Source organism: Elgaria multicarinata, chromosome 4 (genome assembly GCF_023053635.1).
Source record: "Elgaria multicarinata webbii isolate HBS135686 ecotype San Diego chromosome 4, rElgMul1.1.pri, whole genome shotgun sequence".
NCBI classification, from domain to species: domain Eukaryota; kingdom Metazoa; phylum Chordata; class Lepidosauria; order Squamata; family Anguidae; genus Elgaria; species Elgaria multicarinata.
In genome coordinates this window covers 79910624-79938010 of record NC_086174.1, presented here as the reverse complement: position 1 = coordinate 79938010, position 27387 = coordinate 79910624, and the positions used below count along the sequence as shown (strand labels likewise).

At 42.4% G+C, this 27387-nt stretch overlaps 1 protein-coding gene across 3 annotated transcripts in view; it reads left to right on the top strand.

The window, feature by feature from the left end:
* PDE7B (phosphodiesterase 7B) overlaps nucleotides 1-27387 on the top strand; it is a 167237-nt gene that overhangs the window by 123007 nt on the left and 16843 nt on the right. For all 3 annotated transcript variants that reach the window (XM_063124637.1, XM_063124635.1, XM_063124634.1), the window contains 7 exons: nucleotides 1857-2008; nucleotides 3371-3434; nucleotides 5197-5292; nucleotides 10003-10103; nucleotides 13050-13181; nucleotides 19228-19319; nucleotides 20228-20372. In XM_063124637.1, the coding sequence (XP_062980707.1) occupies nucleotides 1857-2008; nucleotides 3371-3434; nucleotides 5197-5292; nucleotides 10003-10103; nucleotides 13050-13181; nucleotides 19228-19319; nucleotides 20228-20372 (782 nt within the window). The remainder of the gene's footprint in view (nucleotides 1-1856; nucleotides 2009-3370; nucleotides 3435-5196; nucleotides 5293-10002; nucleotides 10104-13049; nucleotides 13182-19227; nucleotides 19320-20227; nucleotides 20373-27387) is intronic.

The following is a 27387-nucleotide window of genomic DNA, read 5'->3' as shown; positions in this document are numbered from 1 at the left end:
TTTTTATATATACACACACACAAATACACACTGCCTTTAAAGCAAGTGATGAGTTGTTCAATTGTTACCTGACCTTCTGTTCCAAGGAAAAAGGCATTCTAATGATAACATTGAGGAGATTTTCCAACTGACACAAGGAAGAGAAAAGACAAAGCAAAAGGGCCATTAAGATGATAAATGAAAAATAGGGTTTTCTGTTATTACAGGTTATGTTCATTTTCCTTAAGGGGGGACAGGAACAGGAGAAGAAGGGCTATTTCCTTTCACTTGCTCTGCAATCAGTCATATTTACACTTTAAAAACAACTCACTATTAATTCTAGGTGAAGACTCTCAGGGTGTCTCTACTTTAATGGGAAATCATGTTGCCTTACCAGGGCTTTGTGCTTCTTGCTTCTTTTGCACAATTGTAATGGGACTTCATTACATGGGCAGGGAGGGCCAACCATGGGGTTTGAATTCCTAACCACATGATCTGTAATTGAAAAATTCCCCTCCTCTCGGTGCTTGTATACTTAAATGGGACAGCGCCTTGTAGTGGGTGCTTTGTAGTGCAGCCTGCGATATTTCAGAAGAATCGGGATGTCCAGGGTGGGTGGGTTTAGAACGGTATTACTCGGAGAAGGTGCGGGAAGTGTCTTAGAGGTTGATGACATCATGTAATGGACCCACAAACATCCATGGGTGGCCAATCCCAAGCATACAATAAATCGCTTGTGTAGAGACAGCCTCAATCTTAAAGTCCCTTACATGATAATCAATCATTGCATTTAATACTGCACTTGTACTGATAGGACAATTCACTGAACCCTTAGAGCAGAGGTGGAGAACCTCAGGCCCAGGGTCCCAATCTAGCTTTCCTGGGGTTTCCCAGATGGTCACAATTGTGATACTTTTGGTGATTTCCCCACTAAATTTAGTGGGTTTTTCAGGGCATTTGGTGGAGTAAATTCTTGTCTAGTGGTTGGCTGGAAAAACAATGGCTTTTCCAATGGTGGTCAGTGGTTGGTTGGTTGGTCTAATTTTCAGTGGGATTTCTGAACTGGATTTGAAGATGGGGGAAAAAGGCTTGTTCAGAGAATAAACTCACAAGCAGAGGCAGCTGTGGGCCAATCAAAATCTAAGCTAGGTTCAAGTCAGTCAGAAGTAATTGATTCCTTTGTGGAATGATCTGTTATACTTTCTGGCTCAGTTTGGGGTCTCTTCAAGTAAATTGGATATTTAGAACTATAAATATGAACCAAGAAAACCATCAAGTTTTGCTTCTGAAAATAATGTTTATTTTAAAGCCACTGTGCAAACTTCTGTTATTTACACAATTATGGCTGCAGAAGATGCTTCATTATGTTTGAGGATGGGTGTAGTTTTTCTCTTCCAGCCTCCCCAATAAAAGGCAAAACACTGCTCTTCTGCCAATATGAAGTGGGAGAGAGGTTTACCTAATATTCCCTAACACATCATTCTATAAAACATTAATGCTGGTTGCAGGCACAGGGTGTTACGGATCACACTGCTGTTCCACATCTCTTCTGTGTTTTATTTTTCATTGAAATCTCATGAGGATAAACTTAAATAATTCTTTTTAGCATTAAGTTTGTTTTGCCCGTTGAAAATGTTGAAGCAACCCTACTTTGATGCTCTGTGTCTTCAAGAGTTTATCGCTTGTTTTGTTGTTGCCCTTGGGACAACAGAATGTGGTGCTAGAAACACATCTGATTTCAGTGGGTGGATGGGGAGAACAACCACAGGTTTATCATTTGCACATTTTTAAAATAGGCAGTCAAGATTTGGCCTTCGTTGAGTTCTAGCTTGTTGGTTTAGTGAAGATCTTTGTGCCTATCCCCCCCACCCACACAGATACCATTTATTCTGGAGAAATTGGAACGAAGAAAAAAGTAAAAAGACTATTAAGCTTCCAGCGTTATTTCCATGCATCGAGGCTATTGCGTGGAATTGTACCACAAGATTCACTGTACTTGCTGGATGAAGACTACCTTGGGCAAGCAAGGGTAAGAAGCACCTTTAACAAACTCAATTCTTAAAGCAGGCCATGTTCAGATTATATAATCCTGGTTTATTCATCTAGGATCTGCATGAGCTTCCTGGTTCAAGTGTAATGGAATGGGAAGCTACGGTTAACTGAAATTTACTGGATTGCATTTAACACTAAGGAACCTAATGTTAGGGCCTTGCTAGACCAGGCATTAGCCCGGTGCGAGGACCGTGCTCATCCCTATGCGTCCAAATGATGCACAGGGGATCCCGGCCTCAGGTAGGGGTCATGCCGCCCTGGCACCGCGCTAACAGGAACCGCTGGTAGCGCAGTTCTTCCTGTGATCCCGACCTCAAGTCGGGCTGAGGCCAGGACCGCGGGTGTGTAGCCAGGTCCGCCGCTTTTCCCGGCTACCGGATTTACTCCCGAGTAAATCTATGGTGGGGACATGGGGGGATCAGACTTTGTGGGTGGGGGGACGGACGAGGATGGAGAATTAAAAAAACAAAAAACCCTACTTACCTTTTGTGGCTCCTGCCGCTTTAAAAAAAAATGGCGTCCACGACGGCTCTCCTCCAGAGCTCGTCACGGCTCCCGTCTGAATAAGGGCGAGATCTCGCATTATTCCTAACGCGAGATCTCCCCTCGTCTCCTCCGGATTATCACACAGGTCTAGCAAGGCCCTTAGATACATGGTCTTGGATCTTTAAGAAAGTTCACAGCAGAGAAGTTTCCTATCCCCTTTTCCCTCTCCAAAAGTCTCTCCAGAGGGTCAAGGGCACTCTCTGAACAATGTGTGATGGGACCTAGCGGGGGAGCTTATAAGGGAAGCAGGAATTGCCCCAAATCAGAGATGCGAATAAATGAAGGGGAGAGGAGAGAATGACCAACTTGACTTGTAAAACCACAAAATGTGGCAAAGTATGGGATTTGATCAGAAAGGTGGTTATTTCAATTTTTTGTCAAAGAAAATTTATTGCAAAGATGAACGACCAGTGTTTCAAGGAGTTCTGCAGCACTTTAAAAACTAACAACTTCTTTGGGGGAATAGGTTTTAAGAGGCTAGAGTCTACTTCTCGTTATTACTTCATGCACTCACCAGAGCAGAAAGAGCCTGCCACCATAATTAGCTTAGCAAGTGGATTCTTCACTTGAAGTTATATATTTCTATCCAATGCATGTCAGTATTTGGGTTACTCTGTCCAAAACAGAGTTCTTCAGATTTTGTGGAGAAAGTTGGAAGAGACCTTAATGATCAACTTGACAAACGAACTACTCAATACTGACCCTGATTTTAATGTAAAGCACTGTTTAATGTAAAACTGTTTAAATTTTAGTTTGCACACAGTCATTCTGCATTTCATATTTATATTTGCAGCACATGCTATCCAAAGTGGGAATGTGGGATTTTGACATTTTCTTGTTTGACCGCTTGACAAATGGTAAGTTGCAAAACAAACAAACGTCATGAAATCTCTGTCAGATAGTGATGCTATTGATTTTTTTACTTACTAGGTTAGTAAAACTAACTAACATCAAGTTCAATGAGGCTAAAAATCCCAACTTCACATATAAGCAGTGAAGTTGAGCTAACAGTGACTGACCAAGAAAAAGATCTTGGAATTGTGGTGGATAACTCACTTAAAATGTCATCCTCGTGTGCTGTGAAAAAGGCAAATTCCGTTTTAGGCATAATTAGTCCCCACTCAGCCATGGAAACCCACTGGGTGACTTTGGGCCAGTCACACACTCTCAGCCCAACCCACCTCACAGGGTTGTTGTTGTGAGGATAAAATGGAGAGGAGGAGGATTATGTACACCGCCTTGGGTTCCTCGGAGGAAAAAGGGTGAGATATAAATGCAATAATATATATTGTGTGATGGTGAGGGGTGAAATGAGTCCCCCTGAAAAATAGTGTGTGGAGGGGTAAATTTCCCAAAACTTTTGTGGTGGGGGTTACCACTTAACTTTATTAGGCTGCTGGGAGTCACTCCCAGAATGCTGTGGGAGTGACATCACACCACCTAGCATAGAATTGCTCCCATGGCATTCTGGGAAATGCAGTTGACAGGAAGTCGCATGACACTTTCTCCATGGCTTCTGCTGGCCACATGGGAATGCCTTGGGAATGGCATGATGCCATATTGTGTAGTTGCCAAAGCATTCTAGAAAATGTAGCTGGTGAAAACTGCAGAGACTGCCTTGAGCCTCTGTGAGTGACATGGGGCTTTTCAGAGCAAGTTTTAAAAGGATGGGTCGGGGTGGGGGAATGGAAAGCCTTCAGCCACCTCAAGAGCTTAGGTAAACACAACCCTCCCTGAAACTCTCAGAGACACTCCCCCCGCTCCACAACCTGCAACAAATCAGTAGAAAATCAGCTGCCTTTTCCACAGAGGGCTATTTTCAGAAAATTGGGTGGAATTTCAGTCCAGGCTTAGTTAGGAACCTATATTGTTCTTCTGAGCTTCACAGGACTTTCTTCAATAAGAAGATTGATATTATTATTATTAGTAGTAGTAGTAGTATTTGCATTTTTGTACCGCCCAACAGCTGAAGCTCCCTGGGCGGTTCACAAAAATAGTGGATAAGTTGTCCAAACCACAGACATTACCCATCTTTCCTTGCAATGTGCCGTTTCCAGACAGTACAGTTTTCAGAGACCAGGCTGATGCTCCACCCCTTTTCTCCCGACAGCCGGTCGTTTTGCGATTTCTTGGCTTTTGCCCCATTTTCCCGCTTCCTCAAAGGTTGAAATGCCTAGCCATAAGACCTCTAAGCTAAAATACGCTGGTATTTTTGGCCCTGACTTTGGCACGCCCACCACTGGAATGCAGCCCCTGAAAGCTCCTCCTAAATTGAATTCGGCTCTCTGGCTGGAAGATGTTCAACACCCCTATGCTAAGCTCCATTTTTATATCATGGAGAAGTAGAAAAAAATAATTTCAGGGCCATGGATCCTGCATGCCTGATTTCTTTTAGGGCCATGAGTGATACTGCCATGCTGAATTCTTCTATGGGTATCATCCATGCTGATCAACCTTATTACGTGCAAATAACTCATATATACAGTTAGCCATGGGCAAAGCAAGTGAGATAAGACAGTATCAGAATTAACAAGGTTGCTAATTAAATCATTGACAAACTGCTACAGCACTCATTAGGGGATTATTATTGAGTTAATATGAGTCCTTCTGTTCTTTCAGGAAACAGCCTGGTAACCTTGCTTTGCCACCTCTTCAATGTACATGGGCTTATCCACCATTTCCAGCTAGACATGGTTACGTTACACAGATTCTTAGGTAAGTACTTCTTTCAACTTTCTATTAGCATTGGTGATTAAATTTCAAGCATTAAATGGTTTAGGCCCAGGATACTTTAAGGCAGGGGTAGGCAACCTGGTGCTCTTCAGAGGTTTGACTGCAACTCTCATTAGCCTTAGCCAGCATGGCCAATGGTCAGGGATTATGGGAGTTGTATCAAGTGTCCTCCCCTTCATTAGGGACTGCTTCTTTCCATATCCTACTCATACTAAGGGCGCAATCCTATACATGTTTAGACAGAAAAAAGCCCTACAACTTCGTACTGAGAGTTGTAAGACTTTTTTCTGTCTAAACATGCATAGGATTGCGCCCTATGATGATTAGGAGAGACACTTCTCCATGTCCCATCTGGAATGTAAGGATATATGAGTAGAACAAGAGAGAGGGGCTTCTTAGTGCTTGCACCCAGTTTTGGAAACACCTTGCCCATGAAGTATGGTTAGCCCATCCTTCGTGGTTTTTGCCAGTCTCTGAAAACAGTTTCATTCCAGCAGGTTTTTACTGTATGTGGCAGATAATATTTTATGTTTTGGTTTTAATTTGCGACCCAGTCTTCCTGAGTGATCATTGTTTTATTGTTGTTTCAGGAAATCGTAACATTCAGTCTTTTGTCCTTTTATATACAAACAATACAATAATTAAAATCAAGGGTTTTTTTTGTGAACCGCCCAGAGAGCTTCGGCTATTGGGCGGTATAAAAATGTAATAAATAAATAAAATAAAATAAAATAAATAAATAAATAAATAAAAATAAATAAGGTTTGTGAGCAATAAGAACTTGAAAAAGGAACTTCAATAAGAAAAAACAAGAATAAAGAAAAGGAAAAAAATAAACCTAGATAGTACCTTTATTAACAATGTCATATGGAAATTTATTATCACTCATAATCAAACATATGTAATTTTCTTAAATGTTGCAGTGCTTTTGCCCTCAAAGGATGGGATATACATGTTTTAATAAAGAAATAACATAAAGAAATAAAGTAGGACTTACCTGTGTGTCCCACTATTTTTGTAGCCTTCCCCAACCTGGCACCCTCTACATGAGTTAGACTTAAATTCCTATCATCTCGCAACCAATGCTGGCTGAGAATGTTGGGAGTTCAAGTTCAACATATCTGGCGGGCACCTGGTTGGGGAAGACTGCACTATTACTATTTCACCATGGTAGGTGGCACAAATGTATGCATAGAACGTCCCCAGAGGAGGATCACCCTAAGTAAGTGTGCCGAGACGCCCATTTTCTCCAGCGACGCAAGATCAAAGATCAGAGCCATGTCATCTTTCACCACCCTGTTTTACTGGAGATCCTCAGAAATGCAAGCTGGATAACAGAGGCAAAAGAAAGGAAAAAAATACCCTTAACATATTTATTATAAACTGGGTGGGGGAGCTTGCAGGCAAAAACATCTGGAGGGTGTCAACTCCCATGATCTCTCCCCATTGGCTGTGCTGGCTGGGGCTGGTGGGGAGTTGTAGGGCAAAGCTTCTGGAGGGTGGTGCCCACCTCTTCTATAAGCAGAAGTATGAAGCCGTAACTTATATTCTTTTTAATAAAAAGGCAGCTTTGGCTGGCTGTGATTTTGAACAGAGGAGCAGGAGGTACTTAACAGTTTACCCTTGCAAATATGGACCTGGGATTCCATGAGGGGAAACAAGCAGCTGAGAAAGGATTTTGAGCAGGGAATTGGTTTGCAGGAAAAGATGGACTCTGAACATTTTGGACTCATCATGCTCCCCTCCCCTCCCCAACACATAATGGCCTGTTTCACACGATCACAATAAGCCACCAAGGCTTAAATAAGTGGTTTATTTAAATCACCCTGGCTCATTGTGGTGTGTGCCCAGCGTGATTTCCGTAATCACATAGGCTGTTGTAGGGTTAGTGGAGGGTTAGCCCTGCTCCAACAAGCCATGCTGCCCAAGTTGGACGACCAAAGCTGTACTCAGGCGGTGATTCTAAAAATCGTGTCATGCATGGACCCTGCACATGCTACGATTTAAATAAAGCACCATAGCTTATTTTTGATCATGCGAACCAGGTTACAGACACACATGCTGGGGCCTAAGGTCTCCCGTCTCTGCACTAAGATCTACCACTCACTCTCCTATTTCCATATCATTTTTCTGTACACCAAGCTGTTCATGCTCCTTGCTATCTGCCTGTCACCTGACCTTTTCTTCTCTTGCCAAGTTTTGTCGGTGTGGAATAGCAGCATCAGAGGCAAGCAAGGGGGCTGTCTATATGCACAGAAAGACCCGGGCTGGGTACGTAGTGGTGTGGCATCAGTTATACGATGCAGCAGCCACCTCACAGTCAACATAGGGCTTTCCTACAAAGCTGCAAAGAAAAAAAGTCTTACCCCAACTTTTTTCTCTGGAGCAACACATCTGCAGTCTGTCCACGCTCCAGAGTTGTGGCAGAGACATGGCCAAGTGCATGGCAACCCCTGATTGGTCGCCACCAACCTGGGCAACAGGTAGGGGGTGGACCCAGCCACTACCACCCCGAAGCAGCAAAAGCATGGGGGATTGCTTATCGCCGTGGCAACCCGCCACTGTATAGGTAGCCCCAAGGCAACCTCAGCCTGAGTACAATGTCTTAGCACCTCCTTCTCAACTCTCTGGGTTTGAAGAATAATTCAGGAGACCTCTGGAGATTTATTTTCAAAGTGTGCTGTGAGGTTTATTTTCAAGGCCTGTTTTCCACTAGTCTCCTGTGCTCTTGGGAAACTGAATTGTGGGCTGGTGTTCTTATTCACCTGTCAGAATAGCTCTGCCCCACTTATAACAAAATCTTTCTCAAGGAGGAGAATGTCTGAGGATATCATACATTATTCTTAAGCGCTGGAATAGTGTGACACATTCTTTATCAGTCCTCTGTGAATTGAAATCCGACAACTGTATAGCACAATCAGATTGCAGCAGCAAAATGGTAGACTTCTCACGTCTTCTGCTAATGGGAGTAGAGAGAGCTGTAAAGTTCATTGCCAGTTTTCCAGAGGAAACGTAACTATTCCAGAATTGAAAAATGCAAGTGGCCTAAGGAGTTTTAAAAAGATAGAGTAAAAAGAAGAAGTGATCATTCAAACTGAGAATGGGTGGGCTATATTTGCCTCAGTGCAGAGGTGATTTGGGGAAACCTGATTCTAACACTTGCTGAAGTTATTTGGGCCTGTTATCTGAATGTATGTTGGATTTTTCTAAAGAAGAACTCATCTTACAATAGAGGGCATGTAGATTCAGTCCTCTGGTGCATATGCACAAGAGCTTTGCATTGCAGGGCTGAACCCAAAGTGTGGGAGGAAACTCTTAAAAGAACAGGAAGGTTGTGGGGCAGGAAAAAGCTGTTGGCTTTCCACACTTGATGATGCAGAGAGTGTTTTCCATATTGGCCATAGTGTTGTCCCCTTTTGCAGAGTAAATATGCAGGAGATCAACCTACACTGAGCTTGTGGTACCATGTGCTTTGCAGCAATCAAATGTGCAGAAAAAGTACCACCAACCCCTGTGAAGACATAGCTCCAGGGCAAAAAAGGATGTTAATCATGTGTGAATGCAAAGAACCTGCACATTTTAGTTATGTAAATAGCAGCCAAGGGTAAGCCTGAGCAGCCTCAGGACTCTGGGGAGGGAGAGTTTTAACTCTTTCTCTCCCTGCCACAGCTCAGACAAAATGGGCCTCTCCAAAGGTGCAGGGGGAAGTTCCCATTGACACTGGAGGAGGCTTTTCTTGAACTACAAATAGCAGTTTTGGAGAGGTGATTTTAGGACCATGGTAGGCAGAGAGAACAGAAGAAAAAACACCCTCCATCTCTGCTCCTCTTGGTTGCTATTTACATTTCAAGAAATGGGCATGTTAATTTCATTCCCACAATTCATCTCTAGTTTGGTCACTGATATAGTGTCTGAAATAGGCAGGAGCCCCTTTTGTTTATTGATAAAATAAACAGAGTGACAAAGGAGTAAAGGACCCTTCCCTGTTGTACTTGAAAGGAGGTACCATCTTATTGATTTTCATATAAGAAAAAAAGGAAGGAAAGGAACCTCTCGTGCAAGCACTGAGTCATTACTGACTCTTGGAGGGATGCCAGCTTTCACTGACATTTTCTTGGCAGGCCTTATAGCGGGGTGGTTTGCCGTTGCCTTCCCCGGCCGTTATTACCTTTCCCCCAGCTAATTGGGTACTCATTTTACCCACCTCGGGAGGATGGAAGGCTGAGTCGACCTGAGCCGGCTGCCTGAAACCAGCTTCCGCTGGGATCGAACTCAGGCCGTGGGGAGAGTTTTGGCTGCAGAAACTGCTGCTTTACCACTCTGCGCCACACGAGGCTCTTTCCATATAGGAAAACAGCCTTAAATAATTACACTGTAATATATTTCTCTTTCTCTCTCTCTCTCCCCCCTTCCTTTCCTCTCACCATTTTTTTCTGAATCGGTGCTTTCATTAAAAGCAATAAAAGGGTGATTTATAAAGCAGGCCTCATTTCCTTTAAGGTCTGACAAATCTTTTCTAGAGATTGTATGTGTGCTTTTTCTTCCACCAAGGGACAGTCTTCTTAGAGTGCCAGGTCATAACATGTTTTAAAAAGAGCTCCAGTCTGCTGAATTGGAGACATAAAGCCAAAGTTTCAAAGGATGATCAGGGCCTGGTAAAAGCTAAGCTAATCATTACTCTTTTGCTTCCAGTTATGGTGCAAGAAGACTACCATAGCCAAAACCCATACCATAATGCCGTTCATGCTGCTGATGTCACACAAGCTATGCACTGCTACCTAAAGGAGCCCAAGGTAACCATACTACTTCCCCACTGAGAATTGCCAGACACTATTCCAAAGTACATGTTGAACCCATTCTCTACTGATAAAATTAAAATGGCCAAGGTTGCTCTTCTGAAAATCTGTATTGTATTGGACTTGTGGCAGTGAAGCCTCTGACACACATTGGCTGAGCTGCTTTAGAGGGCATGGAATGTTCAGTCATGCATTGGACTAAAATGTGGGCAACCGCTGAGCCAGTGTTAAAAATAGCATAATCCCTAGTTGTACCAAGGAATAATAATAACAACCCATTCTCAGGTCAGGCAGAAGTCAGAAATTGTGATCTAGGTTTCTAAATTTGATAACGTCTTGAACATGCATAAATGAGTATTTCTACTAAATGGAGTGGAGTAAAGCTAAAATGAATGAGGTAATGTTAAAGCTTCACATTTTCCCATGCAGAAGAATTAATGAAACAAGTCAGTATGGCCAAATCAAAACAATGTTCCACAGCAGTGATGTGCAGATGAGACTGTAGCCCTGAGTGTTTTACTGGCAACCCTGAATGAAATTGGAGCCTTCACTTCCTGACCCTCTCCAGTTTAAAATAGACTGTGAGCCCTCCTGGGTCTCTGTGTGTCCTCCCCCTGCACACACTGATCCATCTCAGAGGTTGCTCCTGCCTCTTTTCTCGCTTCACTTCCCACTTGGCTCCTCTCCAGTGATCTAGTGGTACATTTTGAAGTGTGCAGGCACTCATCATGGCATGCCCCATAGCCACGCCCCCAAGGAGAGTCCAAAAATGCAGGCAGCTGTGTTGATCTATGTAAAAACAAACAAACAGTTCTGGCGATTAGCTCATCTCCACTAGGAGCAGGTCTTTTGGAAAGCTAATGGGTCTTAATGGTCCATTCAAGAGCAGTATTGGCATGACAACAGGATAACTCACAACAATATATTGTTGTTGGGAAAATTCATTTCCCCTGCTCCCCAATCCACTATTGTGAGGATTGCAGCTTGGCTCAGGGAATTCTGAGGGAGGGGACACATGATGTCATCATCCCAGCTAATGAAAAAGTTTCAGGGCTCTGCCAGCCCTGGCAACACTGCACCACTTCTCCTCTCACCACCTCTGCCTCCTGTTTTTCTCTCCACTAGCCTTGCCTGCCAGCAGATCTGCAGTATTTTAAAGCCACTTGGGCTGCTGCGGCTCCGCCTCCTCCGCCTCACTGGACAAGGCTCTTGAGTCTCCTGCTGGCACTTGGGGCAGCCTTCAGCTTCGACGCCCTGTTCAAAACACCACCGATCAACTAGAAGGCAGGGATAGAAACAGAGGAGGCCTCCAAGGCAGAGTTGGTGAGAGGAGGCGAGGAGTACAGAAGGGCTCAGTAGAAAAGGAAGGGAGGGAGGGAGGGAAGGGAACGAAACAGAGGCAGAGAGGGGAGGACAGGTGGGTGGAGGGGGATGGAGAGAAGGCTTGTGAGATTGCCTGAGGGAAGAGAGAGAAGAGCCACGGGCGGAGGAGGAGGAGGAAGAGGAAGAAGATGATGACGACTGGGGAGAAGGAAATGAGGCCACTGCTTGCTACGGTGGCTAAAGCCTTGAATCTCTTTTTCAAAACCTTCAGCTTTTCCATAACTGAAGGGGACTTAAAGGTGTGATTAAAAAAATCAATCAACTCAATCCCAAACATATTGTACTACCCACTGAACTCCGTTTCAGTCCAGGACTATTTAGGAACGGTGTTGCTGCCTCCTGTCACTCAGTCTCAGACTTTTGTTCCAGTCTTTTCTTTTTAATCAGAAATTGCTTGTGTTTCCATCCCTCTGCTAGATTTTTCTTGAGTCAAAATCCAAAGAATCATTCCTCCCCAACTCTCTTTTCCTGTTCTCTCAGCATTTGTAGTTTGATGAGCAAGAGGATGATGAGATGGGGGTGATCTATGAGGAATCATTTTGGGGAGGACTCAAAAGGGCTCCCCCTCTTCCTCTGTGGGTGTAAGAAGCATTGGCATCAATCTTGGTAGTAAACTATAGGAAATATGTCCTTCACATCTGCCTGGTCTAGTTACCTACATGCTGTGGAGGAGGACAGGATTAAGCCACAACTGTATAAACTACACCTGCATTCTGGGCTTCTTTAGATTAAAAGGAAATCGTGTTCACTTACTTCCTGCTTCTCTTCCACAATTGTAATGAGCTGAATTACATGGGAGGAGAAGGTCGGCCTCATGGTCTGCAATTTAACACTTCCTGTCTTCTCCGTTCTCATACTATTGAATCGGACAGTACACTCTAGCGTGTGTTTTGTAGTGCAATTTCGGCTGCACATGGTAGGAAATCCCAAGATATTTCAGAAGAATCAGGAAATTCTTTCTTTGTGGGTTTTTTTACTGAATAACCAGGGGAAGGAGTGGGAGACATTCAGAAAGTTCATGATGTCTTCAAAATGGCCCGCAAACTTCCAAGAGTGGCCAGTTACAAGCGTGCTATAAAATGCTAATTTAAAGAAGCCTTTTGCCATGACAAAATATTAATGCTCTGGACTTTGTAGCAGTAACACTTCTGAGAAAGTAAAAAAAAAAGTACAATCCTATGTCTGTTGAGATAGAGAAACGGCCTACAACTCTCAACATGGCTAGCTGGGGTGTGCTGGGACTTGTAGGCCTTATCTCTGTCTAAACATGCATAGGATTGTGCTCTAACAGAAAAGTAGCCAGGATTCAGTCCTGGAACATTCTCAGTGCCAGGTCTTAATTGTGGACTGTCTTAAGAATGAGCTTTATAGCCCCATAAGAAAATGGGCCCATCATGAGTTTACAGTGTATTGACATAGAATTGTATCCAAAACTCGGCCTACTTAGTGTAAATCCATTGAAATGAATGGGACTTAATTTAGATTTACGTTGGATGCAAATCATAAAAGCATAATGTATGGCAAGAGGCATAACACTGCATTATTTTTTCCACGGTACAGATTGCTAACTTCCTCACACCTCTGGACATTATGCTTGGATTACTGGCTGCTGCAGCACATGACGTAGATCATCCGGGAGTCAACCAACCATTTTTGATAAAAACCAAACACCATCTTGCCAGTTTATATCAGGTAAGAATGTCACTGTTTTGTAAATTATTCTTTTGATTAAGGGCTGAAACTTTTGCATTTCTCATGGCTATAGTAAGTGGACAGCCACAGCTCCCCTTCACCAGCTCTAGTTCCTAGTCACTAATTGCCATTCCACAGAATGTGGATTAGGCTGAGAGCCCACCAAATTGTCATCTGTGCCTGCACCAAACAATTCAGATAACCTTCTTAAAGAGCTCTTTCAGACGGGCGGAAATTGCATTTTCTTACCGTCACTCTTGCTTCTGCTTCTCTTCTGCGATAGGGACAAGAAGAATCACACAGGGGAGAAAGGGAAAGAAAGCAGTGACCATGTGGCCCATTCATTATAGCAAAATTTCTCCAGAACATGGCAGGAAATAGCTACATATGTCGTGTTTTCGGAGGACTATTTTACAACGGAAAAAAGGGCGGAAGGACTGGGAGTCTAGTGAGAGATGCTCAGGAGGAACACGGCATTGTCAAAATGACCCATGAAGATCTGGAAGTAGCCAGTCACAAGCATCCGATAAAATGCTCATCTGATGAAGCTCAAAAAGTAGAAAGAAAGCACCGTGAAAAATGAAGTGACTAGTTGCAAGCATTGTGTCTGTATGGAGCAGCTCTTATTTTTGAAAGACATAGGTTTACTCTTAGGAGATAACACTAGATGATTTTGGGCAGAACAAACACAGAATATGGTAATGAGGAGATCATGCATTATTATTATTATTATTATTTTAAAAAGGTTTATATCTACAAAAATACACCATTCCTCCTTTCTCCCCATGATTAACAAAACCAGAATGTACTTGGCAAAACAAGTTAAATTAAACACATTTGATTACTTTTCATATTTTTTACCAGTTGCAAACTTCAGATTTTCTAGTCAAAAATTTGGATTGCCTGAGTGCAGAGGTTTGACCTGTCTTCCAAAGCCCTGGCTATAAATTTATAAATAAATTTATAAATAAATTTATAGCCCTGGCTATAAAACCATGATCTGAGACACTGGAACCAGAATACATTTATTTGTATAGGAGAGAAGCATGGAAAAGTACATGGAAATGATTCCAGAAGTTACATGTTCTCTCCAAGGCAAATAGAAACAATTAAAAGCCTAACGTTGCAGTTTAATACCTTTTGAGACCAAAGTGGATCTCCCAAAGCTGCACCCATGTCAGTAAGCAGCATTACTTTCAAGTGTCTAATATTGGCCAAAGAACTTTGAAGATACAGGTGGCATTATACACTACTACTTAATAGCCTATTAAACAATGGCTATTGGAATTACGCTGGCAAAGGAGGAGCCACATCATTCTCATGGTTCTTCTTAACAGATGTTATCGGTGTGGCATGATGGGACCTGACCACACAGAAGCAGCTCCCATCCTGCAACACATGCATGAAGTTTCAGTGGATGAATTTGACTGGACCATTTTCAGTTGTATACTTACTGCACATACCTGGGGAACTGAATTAGTATTGTTGGTCTGTGGATGTCTCCCAGTGGAACCCCTGATTTAATAATTAACAAATTAAGAAAAATAAGTGAAGGATTTTGTCGCCTTAAGCCTCCCTCACATGTGTTTTCCTTTCACTTTAGAGGTATCAGTTCTGTAACAGTCCAGACTGTCCTTCTACCCTAGATAAAGGAACAGACAGGGGCATGAGAGCCAAGGCTATTATACAGGGATGCTAAGAGATACCCCGTGACCAGCTCAACTTGCTCTATCAGTTTTGACAAGCTGAAGCCAAACACTAGACATACAGCTGTGATAATCTCAGCCTCTTCTAAATGTCAGGGCTTCTGGAGAGGGTTGGAGAAAAAAAGACAGAGGACCATTATTACCCTATTCAATGAAGGCAAAATTATGTGCGCAACTACACAGTTTTATAGATATACCTGATATTCTATATAGAATGAGAAGCAGTTTAGAAATATTTTAACTAAATTTCTCTTCCTCTATATAAGAGAGAGGGAGAGAAATTAGTTAAAATATTTCTAAACTGCTCTTCATTCAAATGGATTTCCAGACCAGTGTACAAAGGCTTTAATAAAACTAATCACACCTATATATACACAATAAAACACCCACAACAATTAAAACAGACAACAGGCAGTTGAAATTATATTTAAAAAATACAGTGCAGGCCAGGGCAGCATTATCAATTAAAATGCTTTGACAAAAGAAAAAGTCTTCACCTGGCACCGGGAAGATTGTAACGTTGGCATCAGATGTAAATTCTGTAATTTAACTATGTAATTTAACATCTGTCATGAATCCCCCACCATTCAGCTTCATGGGATGACCCTGGGTTCTAGTATTACTGTACAATATTCCAGACCATGCATAATTTTGTATACTTCTGTCATGTCCCCTTATTTGCCTTTTTTTCCTGAACAAAACAGTCCCAGATATTATAACTATTTCTCACAGGGGAGTTGTGCCAGCCACTTCATCATTTTGGTTATCATTTTCTGCACTTCTTCCAATTCTACAATATCATTTTTGAGGTGCAGTGACAAGGACTGTACACAGTATTCCAAGTGTGGTCGAACCAGGGATTTGTTTAAGGACATTATGATACTGGCAGTTTTATTTTCAGTTCTTTTGTAATTATGCCCAACATGGAATCTGCCTTTTTAACTGCAGGCACACACTGCAACCTTCTTCTCTCCGGCCTTCCTTCTTCTCACATCAGTCCGTTGGTTTCTGTTCACCACTCTGCCGCAAAGATCATCTTCTTAGCTCGCCGCTCCGACCATGTTACTCCGCTTCTGAAATCTCTTCATTGGCTTCCAATTCACTTCAGAATCCAATATAAACTTCTCCTGTTAACCTTCAAAGCTTTTAACGGTCTAGCTCCTTCCTATCTCTCCTCTCACACTATTGCCCCGCTCGTGCTCTTCGCTCCTCTGATGCCATGTTTCTCGCCTGCCCAAGGGCTTCTACTTCCCTTGCTCGGCTTCGTCCATTTTCGTCTGCTGCCCCTTACGCCTGGAACACTCTTCCAGAACATTTGAGAACTACAAGTTCAACCACAGCTTTTAAAGCTCAACTAAAAACTTTTCTTTTTCCTAAAGCTTTTAAAACTTGATGTTGTGCAGACTTCTACTGTTACTTTCTACTGTTAGTTTTTCCCTACCCTGTGCCTGCTTACCCTACCCTGTACCTGTTTGCATTCTCTTCCCCTCCTTATTGTTTTACTATGATTTTATTAGATTGTAAGCCTATGCGGCAGGGTCTTGCTATTTACTGTTTTACTCTGTACAGCACCATGTACATTGATGGTGCTATATAAATAAATAATAATAATAATAATAATAATAATAATAATAATAATAATAATAACACTGGGTCAACATTTTCATTGAGCTATTCACCATGCCTACAAGATCTCTTTCTTGGTCAGTCATTGGCAGCTTGAATCTCATCAGTGTATATATGAAGTTAGGATCTTTTTGCCCCAGTGTGCATCACTTTATACTTGTTTACATTGAACCACATTTTCCATTTTAATGCCTATTCTTGGGAGTTCTTCACAATCCCTAAATAATTTGGTGTTATCAGCCAACTTAACTACCTCACTGCTCACTCATCACAGATCATTTATAAAGAAGTTGAAAAGCACCTGTCCCAAGAGGAATCCTTGTGGGACCCACTGTTTACATCTTGCCACTACTAGAATTGACCATTTGTTCCTACTCTCTGCTTTCTGTTCTTTAACCAGTTACCAATGCATAAGAGGACCTCTCCTCTTATCCCATGGCTGCTAAGTTTGCTCAGGACTCTTTGGTGAGGGACTTTGTCAAAACCCTTTTGGAAGTCCAAGTAAACAGTGTCTACTGGATCACCCCAATCCACATGTTTATTGACATTCTCAAAGAACTCTAAGAGGTTAGTGAGACAGGACATACCTTTTTGGAAGCCATGTCGATTCTTTTTCAGCAGAACTTGTTCTATATGTTTGATAATTTTAACTTTAATAATGTTTTCCACCAATTTACTCAGAACATCTCTCTGGATCTCTTTTTTAAAATTGGCATTACATTGGCGAGTACAGAGAAGTGCCACATATTGTTGTAAGAAGTTCAGCAATTTCACATTTGAGTTCTTTAAGAACTCTAGGATGTATACCATCTGGGCCTGATTGATGGTGTTTCATTTGCTTTCAATTTGTCTACATGGTAAGAAACATCATCTCTTGTCACCACTATTTGCCTCAGTTCCTCCCTGCCTAAAAATATCAATTCAGGCACAGATATCTGCCCTAAGTCTTTTGCAGTGAAGAGAGACAAAAAGAATTCATTCAGCTTCTCTACAATCTCCTTATTCTCCTTTAGTTCTCTTTTAACTCCATTGTCATCCAGTGGCCCAACTGCCTCTTAGGTGATTTCCTGCTTATGATATTAAAGAATGTTTTGAAGAATCCCAGTTTCTGATTGAAGTCTTCTTTTCTCTAATAACCTTTGTCACTGCTTGTTAACCAGCTGGTGACCTCTTGGATTTGGTGTGACCTGCAGTATACATTCCAATTGAGTTTCTATTACTGTGGTTTTGAATAACCCCCAGGGATTTTGGAGAGATTTAAGAGTCTTGACTTCCCTTTTCAAATTCCTTTTTTACCAGTTCCCTCATTTTAGAGAACTTTTATTTTTTAAGTCAAATGTGACTGTGCTGGGACTTAGGCAGTTTCCCACTTAAATATAAATTAAAGTTGATAGCACTATAGTCACTGTTCCAATTGGTTCAACCTCTCACATCTCTCACTAGGTCCTGGGAAGCATCAGTCAGGGTCGCCTCCCCTCTGGTCAGTTCCATTTCCCACTATCCTAGGGCACAGTCATTTAGGGAAGGGGTGGGCAGAAAATAGATCTCCAGATGTTTTGGACTTCAGTTCCCAGCATTCCTGACCATTCACTCTGCTAACAAGAGCTTATGGGAGCTGGTCCAAAACATCCAGAGAACCACTTTCTGCCCACCCCTAGCATAAGGTATCTAGAAATTTGACTTCTTTACTGTGACTGGAAGATGCAGTTATCCAGTTAGCATGAGGGTAATTGAAGAAGTGAAGATACTTGATTTGGGGAGTGGCAAGGGGGGCTGCAAAGAGAAGGAGGAATTGCCCCCTCCCCATTCTACTGATGGAACCTTGTCAGCAGAAAAACACTAGCTGGATTCCACCCAATTTGTTATTTCTAATACACTCAATCATTTATTCATGTTGAAGCTGCCTTCCAGATTGGAACAGCATGTACCAAGTACCATAATTTGCCTCTCAAAGTACAAAGGTCTAATCTGAACCTCTAATGCCACAAGGACAGCAGGGGATCCTTCAACAAGGACCTGGGAATCACTAGTCCCACAAAGAAAAATCCTTCATTACCTTAGGCAAGCTTTGCCTCTAACTTCCATAGGCAACTGAAAATGAAAACACAAGCTCTAGGTTTTCTCCTTTCCTGTCATGACTTAATAAACTCTCCAACAACAAATCAGTATCAGTTAATCATATTATTAGCACCAGAACAAAACTTCCAAATTTACATACATTTAACAGTGTAGGCTGCTAGAGGCTGGTAGTTCTGATGTCACTGTGGCGGTAAATCTGCTCCGGACTAGTTATGACTGAACCTTGAGTGGATTCACCACCCCACTGACCACCATCCCCACCGATTCCTTTATGCCCTGCCAATTCGGTTTTGCATATGGCTACCACTGCTTGCGCAATGGGGAATTAGCACTTCTGGGGCAATCCAAAAAGAATGGAAACTCTTCTTTCTGGAAGAGACAGGTCAGTATCTAACAGGAGCTTTGTACATTTAACCATGATTGGTGCATAGGCTGGGCAATGTTGTATGCTGCAGTCATTGGCATGTGCATTTCCCCATCTGATTAGGGATACATGCACAAATGCCTGGATCTGTATGCATTTGGCACCTGATCAGGTGCCAGACCAGGATGAGAATGTCTTCCTTATCCTGGTTGAGGATAAGAATGCTTGATCAGGATAAGAATGACTTTATTTCCGTTCCCTCCTTCTCCAGAATGTCTCTGTATTAGAAAACCATCACTGGAGATCTACGATAGGCATGCTCCGAGAATCAAGGCTCCTTGCACATCTGCCAAAAGAAGAGAGGTAAGCACTGTACTCTGGAAAATGGGCTAATATGGCACTGATGTACATTTCCCAGAAAAAAATGAATCAGAACATTTTTACAAAGCCCTAGAGGTAGAAGGATAGATAGGTGTGCATATGAGAGATTGGATACATGTTTCCTAGTGATAGTCATCCAAAAAACCATAAATTACAACTGCCCAATTTGACTGGTACTGTATCCATTCCAGCAACAAAGCAAAATGCCCTACCTCAATTTTGGGGAAGGTAGTAGTAAATTAGAGGGGTGTGTGGGCAAACCTAGCCTCCTAGCAGCAGCAGAGCTTTTTTCAGTGACTGCCAGCCACCATTTTGTTTTCCCAGAATGCCCCAGACATAGTATCATTCTGAGGCAAAATAAACTACATGTCCCGGAATCCAGTCTTACGTCACACTCCTATTTAGCCAGGCTTGGCAATGCCAGTTCTCATACCAGTCCCAAACATTTCTCATCTCCAAGGAGGTTATAAAGCCCCCCAAGGTTTTCTTCTAAAAGACATAGATTTTCCTCCTCTGCCTGCTGTCAAATGAACTCTTAGGTCTGGTACAAAGGAAGGAGAGGGCAAGTAATTGTGAAGTCCCAACAGGTAACCTGGAACCACTTAGGGAGCATGTGTTGATAGTGGCTATCCCACCCCACAATGCTTGCTTTCTCATTGGAATCGACTGGAGGCTTAGCCTTGGCATGGGGGAGAAACCATGGGAGGCTGCATGGTGTGGGTTATATGGGATACCAGTGCTAGTATTGCAGTGTGATGTATGAAATGGAGGGCCACTAAATAAGAGGAATCACTGCCGTAATTGGCCTCATAAGATGGGAGTGATGGCATGAAGAGGCATTTAACAATCCTTTGGTCAAAGCACAGGGTTTTTTTCTATGTAAATTGCAGGCATGATATTGAACAACAGCTGGGATCCCTGATCTTGGCAACAGACATCAACAGGCAGAATGAATTTTTGACCCGGTTGAAAACCCATCTCAAAAATCAGGATTTGAAATTGGAGGATGCTCCAGATAGGCATTTTATGCTTCAGGTAAATGGTGAATGCTTTCCTACCTCTTCATGAAAAGAATAGTTATTTTTCTGAACATCTCTTTTTCTGTGATCAAGCCATCCATATGGATATTAATTGCATGGATGGCCTACCAAGATTGGGTATGTTGGGGCAAGAGGCGAATCAAAATTGACAACGATCCACGCTGAGTGGCTTTCATTTATTACATTCAAGAGGCAGCCGGACAACCACCTGTCAGGGATGCTTTAGGGTGGATTCCTGCACTGAGCAGGGGGTTGGACTCGATGGCCTTGTAGGCCCCTTCCAACTCTGTTATTCTATGATTCTATGTCTATACTGCCCAATAGCCAAAGCTCTCTGGCCAGTTTACAAAAATCAAAACCCTTAGAAATTTAGGCAGGGCCTAAATTGCTAGCATACTTTAGCGGAAAGCTCTTACTACCAGCAACTAAGACTTTGGAGAGGCACCTCAGCCTTTTAGGATGGAGGGGAGGGGCCAGTCAAAAGCCAGAAAACCATCAACTGATTGGGGGTTGGGCTTTGGGGGAATCCCAGAATGTCGGATTTGGACAGCAGACCCGAGATTTTGCATCACTGGCTTAAAACCTGAACCCACTGATTGTTGACTGCAAATCCTGCCCCTACCCCCCATCTCTAGCTGTTTCCTCCAGTCAGGCTCCTTTCTGGTTTTGTAGCCTGGCTGAAGGGGAAAAAGATTTTTGGGAAGGGGACATTAGGGGAAGAATTAAGTACTCCTCCAGCATGCTGATTGGATTTCAATCCATGAATTCCAACCTTTTCACATAGGGGGGAAAACAGTACAAGACCGAAAGAATGGAAGGTTAGGGGAAAGAGTTGTGGCCAGGGGAAGGGGGCATGGCCATCTGGGTAACCAAGACTCTGAGGCCTAAGATTCTGTATCTCTGATATGTAGACAGGGCTGGCCCAAGACATTTTCTGCCTGAGGCAAAGGACACGATTTATTTATTTATTTATTTATTATATATTTATACTGCCCAACAACCTAAGATCTGTGGGCAATTTACAACTAAAACCATAAAATCCAGTTTAAAACTTTAAAATCACATGAAACCAGAATAAATTACAGTCCAGGGAAGGCTTGTTTTAAAAGATATGCTTTTAGGAGGCATTTAAAAGTTATTACATATTACAAGATGCCCCCCGCACCCCAAAAACAGAAGCCAATCAAACTGGCCATTGAATTTCACTTCACCACTGGCAGTGGGACAGCTTCCTCCACATACCTAAGGGCAGCAGGCTAGCTTGCGGGGCTCAGAGCAGGCCTTGGGGGCACAACCTGCTCCGTCCCTAAACACCATACTGCCACACCTTGGCCCCTGATGGTAGGGCCAGCTCTGTATAGAGAAAAGCACTGGTAATCATGAGCATCACATGGAGGAAAGTTGTGTTTGTTTACTGTCGCTTCTCTGCCAGCACGTTTGTCCCTCATTACTTCCTCTTTTGAAAGAGGAAGTAAACAACATGCACATGGCCCATTCAGTGGGCCATTTTGATCCCGCTGCTTCTCCTGCACACAGCAGGTGATAGTGGCAACTTCCATCTTTAAAATAATTCAGACTTACTGGGGTGTTTTTTTGTCCCGCAAAGAAGGCTAGAAGGGGCGGGAGGCAGATGATGTTGTGAGAGGGACCCGTGAAAATCTGTGAGTGCCTAGTAACAAGCGTGCAATAAAACATCAATCTGATGGAGCTGCACGTGAAGAGTTTTAACTAACTTGGATCATTCAAGTCTAGTTGGATTGAGTGAAGCCCCTGAGGCTAAGAACTAGATATGATGTGTGTACCACCCAGCTGTCGATAATCCCTCTGCCTTACTCTTTATTTGGGTCACAATAATTGCCAATATGAAAAGACATATAAGCACTGTTAAACAGTCCCTGTCCCCCATTGACTACAGGAAACAGTGGTGGGAAGTAAGGCTGACTTGTGTTTTGGCCACTCACAGCTGATGTTTTAGCTACCCTTGCAATAAGCATCATAGCCTAGTATTTGTTACCGGAGTGGGGGCAGTACTCTTGAACACATGAATGATAATAGTGGTAGTGGGATCCTTCTCTATCTCCAATCTGACAAACTGCCTCCTGGCTTAACAGAGGTGAGGGAATCCCTGTATTCTCCTCCTCCATCCACTCTTCTGCTTTTATTCCGCTCTGAGATTCAGTGAGCCTGGCATTTTGCATTCACAGTTTGCTTTCTAGGGGACTTCTTGGACGAATTAACACGGAAACATGAGAACTTTGCTAAACCAGGCACCACAAGGATTAGAGTTCCTGCTGATGAGAAAGTAACAATTCCCATGTAACATTTCCTCACATAAGATGTTTGCGGGATGATTACAAACAAATAAATAAATTCCAACAGCTCATGTCCATTATGAGTGTTCCATAGTGCCAAGTCCAGCCCTAGCTATTTGCTAAACTTTAGCATCTCCCCTCCCCTCTGAGATGTGCAGGATTATATTTCTGTGTGTTACTAGTTTACAACCTGTTAATTACGAAAGGAACATAGAACTCTCTTGTACCAAGTTAGTCTCAAAAAATTTAATCCCACCACTATACCACTACTAGAGTACTAGTTTAGACTATTACATGAGAAACGTCTGTTTGTCAGGCATTTTACTAAAAGCACAAGAGCCCTGCCAGAAGTGAATCTGGCAACCCTGTTTTTAGAATCTTCCACAATCAGGAAACATTTCCCCCAACTTTTGAGTTGTATTCAGTGTTAGTCCTACTTAGAGCAGAAAATGAATGGAAGTTAAACTAGTCATAACTGACATGTCCCATTCATTTCAGTAGGTCTACTACAAGTAGAACTAATATTGGATACAACTTCAACCCATCCTCACATCAGTTTCAGTTGCTACCTTCTACCTATGGAGAGCCTCTGCTTTAGGAACTACTTCTGGCTTGGTTGTTCTTCAGAAAGCAGAGAAAGCCAGAACCAATTTAGGCTGAAAAGAGCTCATATTGGTTGCTCTAGCCATAATGCAGGAGTTAATAGGATCTTCAGAGTATAAGGCTTCACCAACCATTTATTGTGATTAAATTGAAATGTAGCTTGTGGTGACTGTTTAACAAAAGAAATGATACTAGAAGATGCCTTCAACTTCAAAATAGCTTTTAGCTTTAAAAAAAAAAAAAGACAAAGAAGCAGCTACGGTAATTATTTCATTTCAAATGGAAAGCCCTCTTGCAGACTGCTTAACATATCTGCTACCATAGAGGAGACAGAGAGGAACAAATGATGACAAAATACAAAGTAGATACTAGTGTTTCAGAAGAACAATTACAGACTTATCCATTCATCTTCCCTCCAGTCTTTTACACTTTGTACCTAATATTCCATTTTTGATCAAAATAGTATTTCACATATTCATGGCATAACCACATTTGCAGGAGAGATCACACAAAACTGAACCAACTGTTATTAGCAGATATTCAAATACTGTATTTGTGGTCAATCAGCTATAATGGAGAGTGCGGGGGATTGTGGAGTATAAAGGGTTTTTGAGTCACTGAGGTCTAGTAATCCCAAAATGAATCAGGCTACTTAAATATCAGTCCTGATTTCTTCCACTATCCAATGAACCATTCACTGGGACAACAAAATGACGCTCAAATATTCTTATCCTAAATCTTTGATATTTCTTACTCTGTTTTCAACTGAAGGACATAGGCTGTAATCCTAAATATCCTTGCTCAGAAGTAACATCCACTGAAATGAGTGGGACTTTTAAGTAAATATATATGGAATCAGGGGGCCAGAGCTACCAAAGTCAGCAGGAAGGACATTAGCTTCTTTCTTAGGGTTCCTATTGCCACCACTACCACCTCCACTGTCCAACCCAAGCACTCCATCCCAAAATCCAGTCTTTGCGTGTTTTATTACCACTATAAATATTGCACACCCTTTTTTTAGGCTCATGGCTTGATCAAGATGAATAACTCAGTGATACAAGGTGAATAACTTTGAGCATTAATGAGAAAAGTATTAAGTAGAGCCACTAAGATATCTGTCTTGTCTACTTGATCGAATTTTTGTATTGTGTAAGGAATTTCCTGGCGTTTGATTAACAACATATTAGAGTTAAGTTAGGATGCAAGTCAATTAATTAAACTGAGTGATGAACTTTCTGGGTGGTGATGAATAGTGGATATACTTTGTTTTATCAATTGGCTGATCCTGTGATTAATATCTTATGAGGATTAATTTAGGATTTAGACTAATTAATTGAAAGATGTAATTAAATGATTGATTAACTGATGTTAGTTATGATGAAGTAATATTGATATTAGCAAAGCAAAAAAAATCTGAACATTTTATTACTAGGAGAATACAAGGGCTACTAAAAGATCAGAGCATAAGAAAGTGAAGAGGGGGAGGAAACTGTGCTAGAAGGTATCAGCCAGTTGATTCTCCAACTATTTTTGGTGAAAGATCTCAAAGATTTGGAGAATGCAATCAAAAGGGTTTACAAACATTGGCGTGCGGACAACAGGTTCAAAGGGTTCAGTTGAACCCCCTAATCCGCATGTCAATGCTCCTCCTCCAAGAAAGCGGGCCAGTGCTAGCTCTAGGCAAAATAGGGCACTGAGGTGGCAGGGGCACTGGAACGGAGAAGGAAAGAGCAACAAATTCAGCTAGAGCCCGCTCCGCCTTCCGAAGGCTTTTTTCAGGGTGTAGCCACTGCACCCCCGCCTCCAGCTCACTCCACTCACTCAGCTGCTCCCAGCTGCTCTGCCTGACCTCTCACAACAGTTGCTGAACAAGGTGGGAGCAGCAGCCACGCTGGAGCCAGGAAGCAGCACGTGGTGGAGCAGAGGAGGGGACTGTTTCTGTAAGGAGTAAGATAGATTGCCCGGAGCTGTGGATTGGAGCCCTCCCCCACTTTGGAGCTGCTGCCCTCCTCTCTTCATCAGCCCTGCAGGTACTGTAATGTTTGGGAGAAAGACGGAGAGAGAGAAGCTGCATGTTTGCGTGCCTTCTCTCCTCAGCGCTGCCCCACCGCCCACCCCAGTCTGGCCTCCAGCAAGAGAAAAGGAAGGGGGGAGAACTGCAATGCCCCCCAGGACCTCCTGGCTAAGGAGGGTTCATTCAGCAGCACCATTTTCAGAATTCTTGCTAAAACAATTCCTATCTGCCCTTGCTTGTTTTAGGGTGTCCAACCCCCTTTTTCAAGCCGTTCTTTTGGTAAACATGGTATGTGTGTATCTTGTGTCACCATAAAAACAGAGCTGCAGCACATTCCTATGTATGTCTACTCAGAAGTAAGCCCCACTGAGATCAATCAAACGTACTCTGAGGTAAATGTGCATCGGATGCAGCCTGAAAATGAAGAGAGGATGAAGAAAGGACAGGAGAAAAAGAACTGTAGAAATAGAATAGAAAGGTAACTGTGGGATATTTAACCATATTTAAAGACAATAAGTACAGTAAAATTAGTGCCCCTCTACTTCAGTCCCAATCAAATAATTACAACAGTGAACCAGCCAGGTCTTCCATAGGAAAACACTGTACCAGGTGATAGTTATTTTTAAATTTTAATTAAAAATATATTATCCTTTCCTATAACAAAATGGTACTTACTCCTAAGTAAGTGTGTCCCACTGAAGAAGGAAATCCTATTTTATTCCTGTATTCCTGTTAGTGTGACATGATAAGTTAAAGGCACAATTTTATGCATGTTTAGACAGAAAAAAGTCCTTCAATTTCTAGAATCCCCTAGCCAGCATGGCTGGCTGGGGTATGCTGAGAATTGTAGGACTTTTTTCTTTCTAAATATGCACAGGCTTGCACCTTAAATGAGTTTAAAATGTGAAACTCCTCACATGTGTTGAATCATATATATACTATTGCTCTAGTATCAGGAATGTAGCAGCTGTCAGTGTGGAAGATATATCTGCCATTTGAACTGAAGCAATGCATTTTAAGACATAAAGGGGCCTATAAGACTATTTCATCTGGTTTCTAAAATTGCTTAACACCATTTTAAGCTACTACCTGATTATGCAGAGAGAGATGCCCAGGCAATTACTATACTTTGACATTATAGGCAGCGTGGCTCCTGATCTGGGATGATCAAGAAGAGATCCTGGCCCTCCTCTGTGTGTCAATCTTTCAAGTATTTGAGGAGTGTTATCATGTCTCCCCTCAGGCTTCTCCTCAAGGCTAAACATCACCTCTGTTTCGTCTCCCCTCCGGGACACTCATACCTCTCCTGTCTACACCCTCTCTCCCTCTTCTACCCCACTCATAGGGGCATTTCTCTCTCTTCTTTCCCCAGGGCTCCCCCCACGCCAATCCTCTTCTTCTGCCCTTATTTTATTTAGAGTATTTTTATTTAGAGTATTTTTATCCCGCACCTCAGCCTAAAAGGCTCCCGGAGCGGCTTACAATTGATCAGTAAAGAAGACTGATGTGCCCTTGTGACGGTTTCCCATCCTCTCTTTTCTCCTTCATCTCCTGTCTTCTGCCAATAGCCCCTTCGCGGCCTTCCAGAGATGTCCCTACTTCCAGATCTCCTACACTCCCCCAAGTTCTCCAAATCTTGCCAGCCAGCCCTCTCTTATGCTAGGCTCGCAGCCACCCCTCGTCCTCACTGTATTCACTCCAGAAGTCTCTCTCCTGGACCTCATTCCAAATTCTTTGCTCAGCAGCACACAGGGCAATCTTTTAAAATCATTATTAGGGCATTTGATGTATGGTGTATTCTATGTATGGTGCTGGAACTTAAGATGACACTCGTTGTTAATGTGATAGAATCTGTTTTAAATATGAATCTGTTTTAGTAAGTTTGGATTAGGTCATTATCTGATTAAATTTAAAGATGGTGAAAATTGACTGTATCTTTATATATGCCTGGTTATCACTACAGCAAAAAAATAGTATTCAGAGTCTCCATTTTAAAATGTGTATTTTTAAAGTACAGATTATTTGTTAATTTAAAAAAATACAGTTTACTTCAGTTTTCGTTTATTTTGTTTGTTTGATGA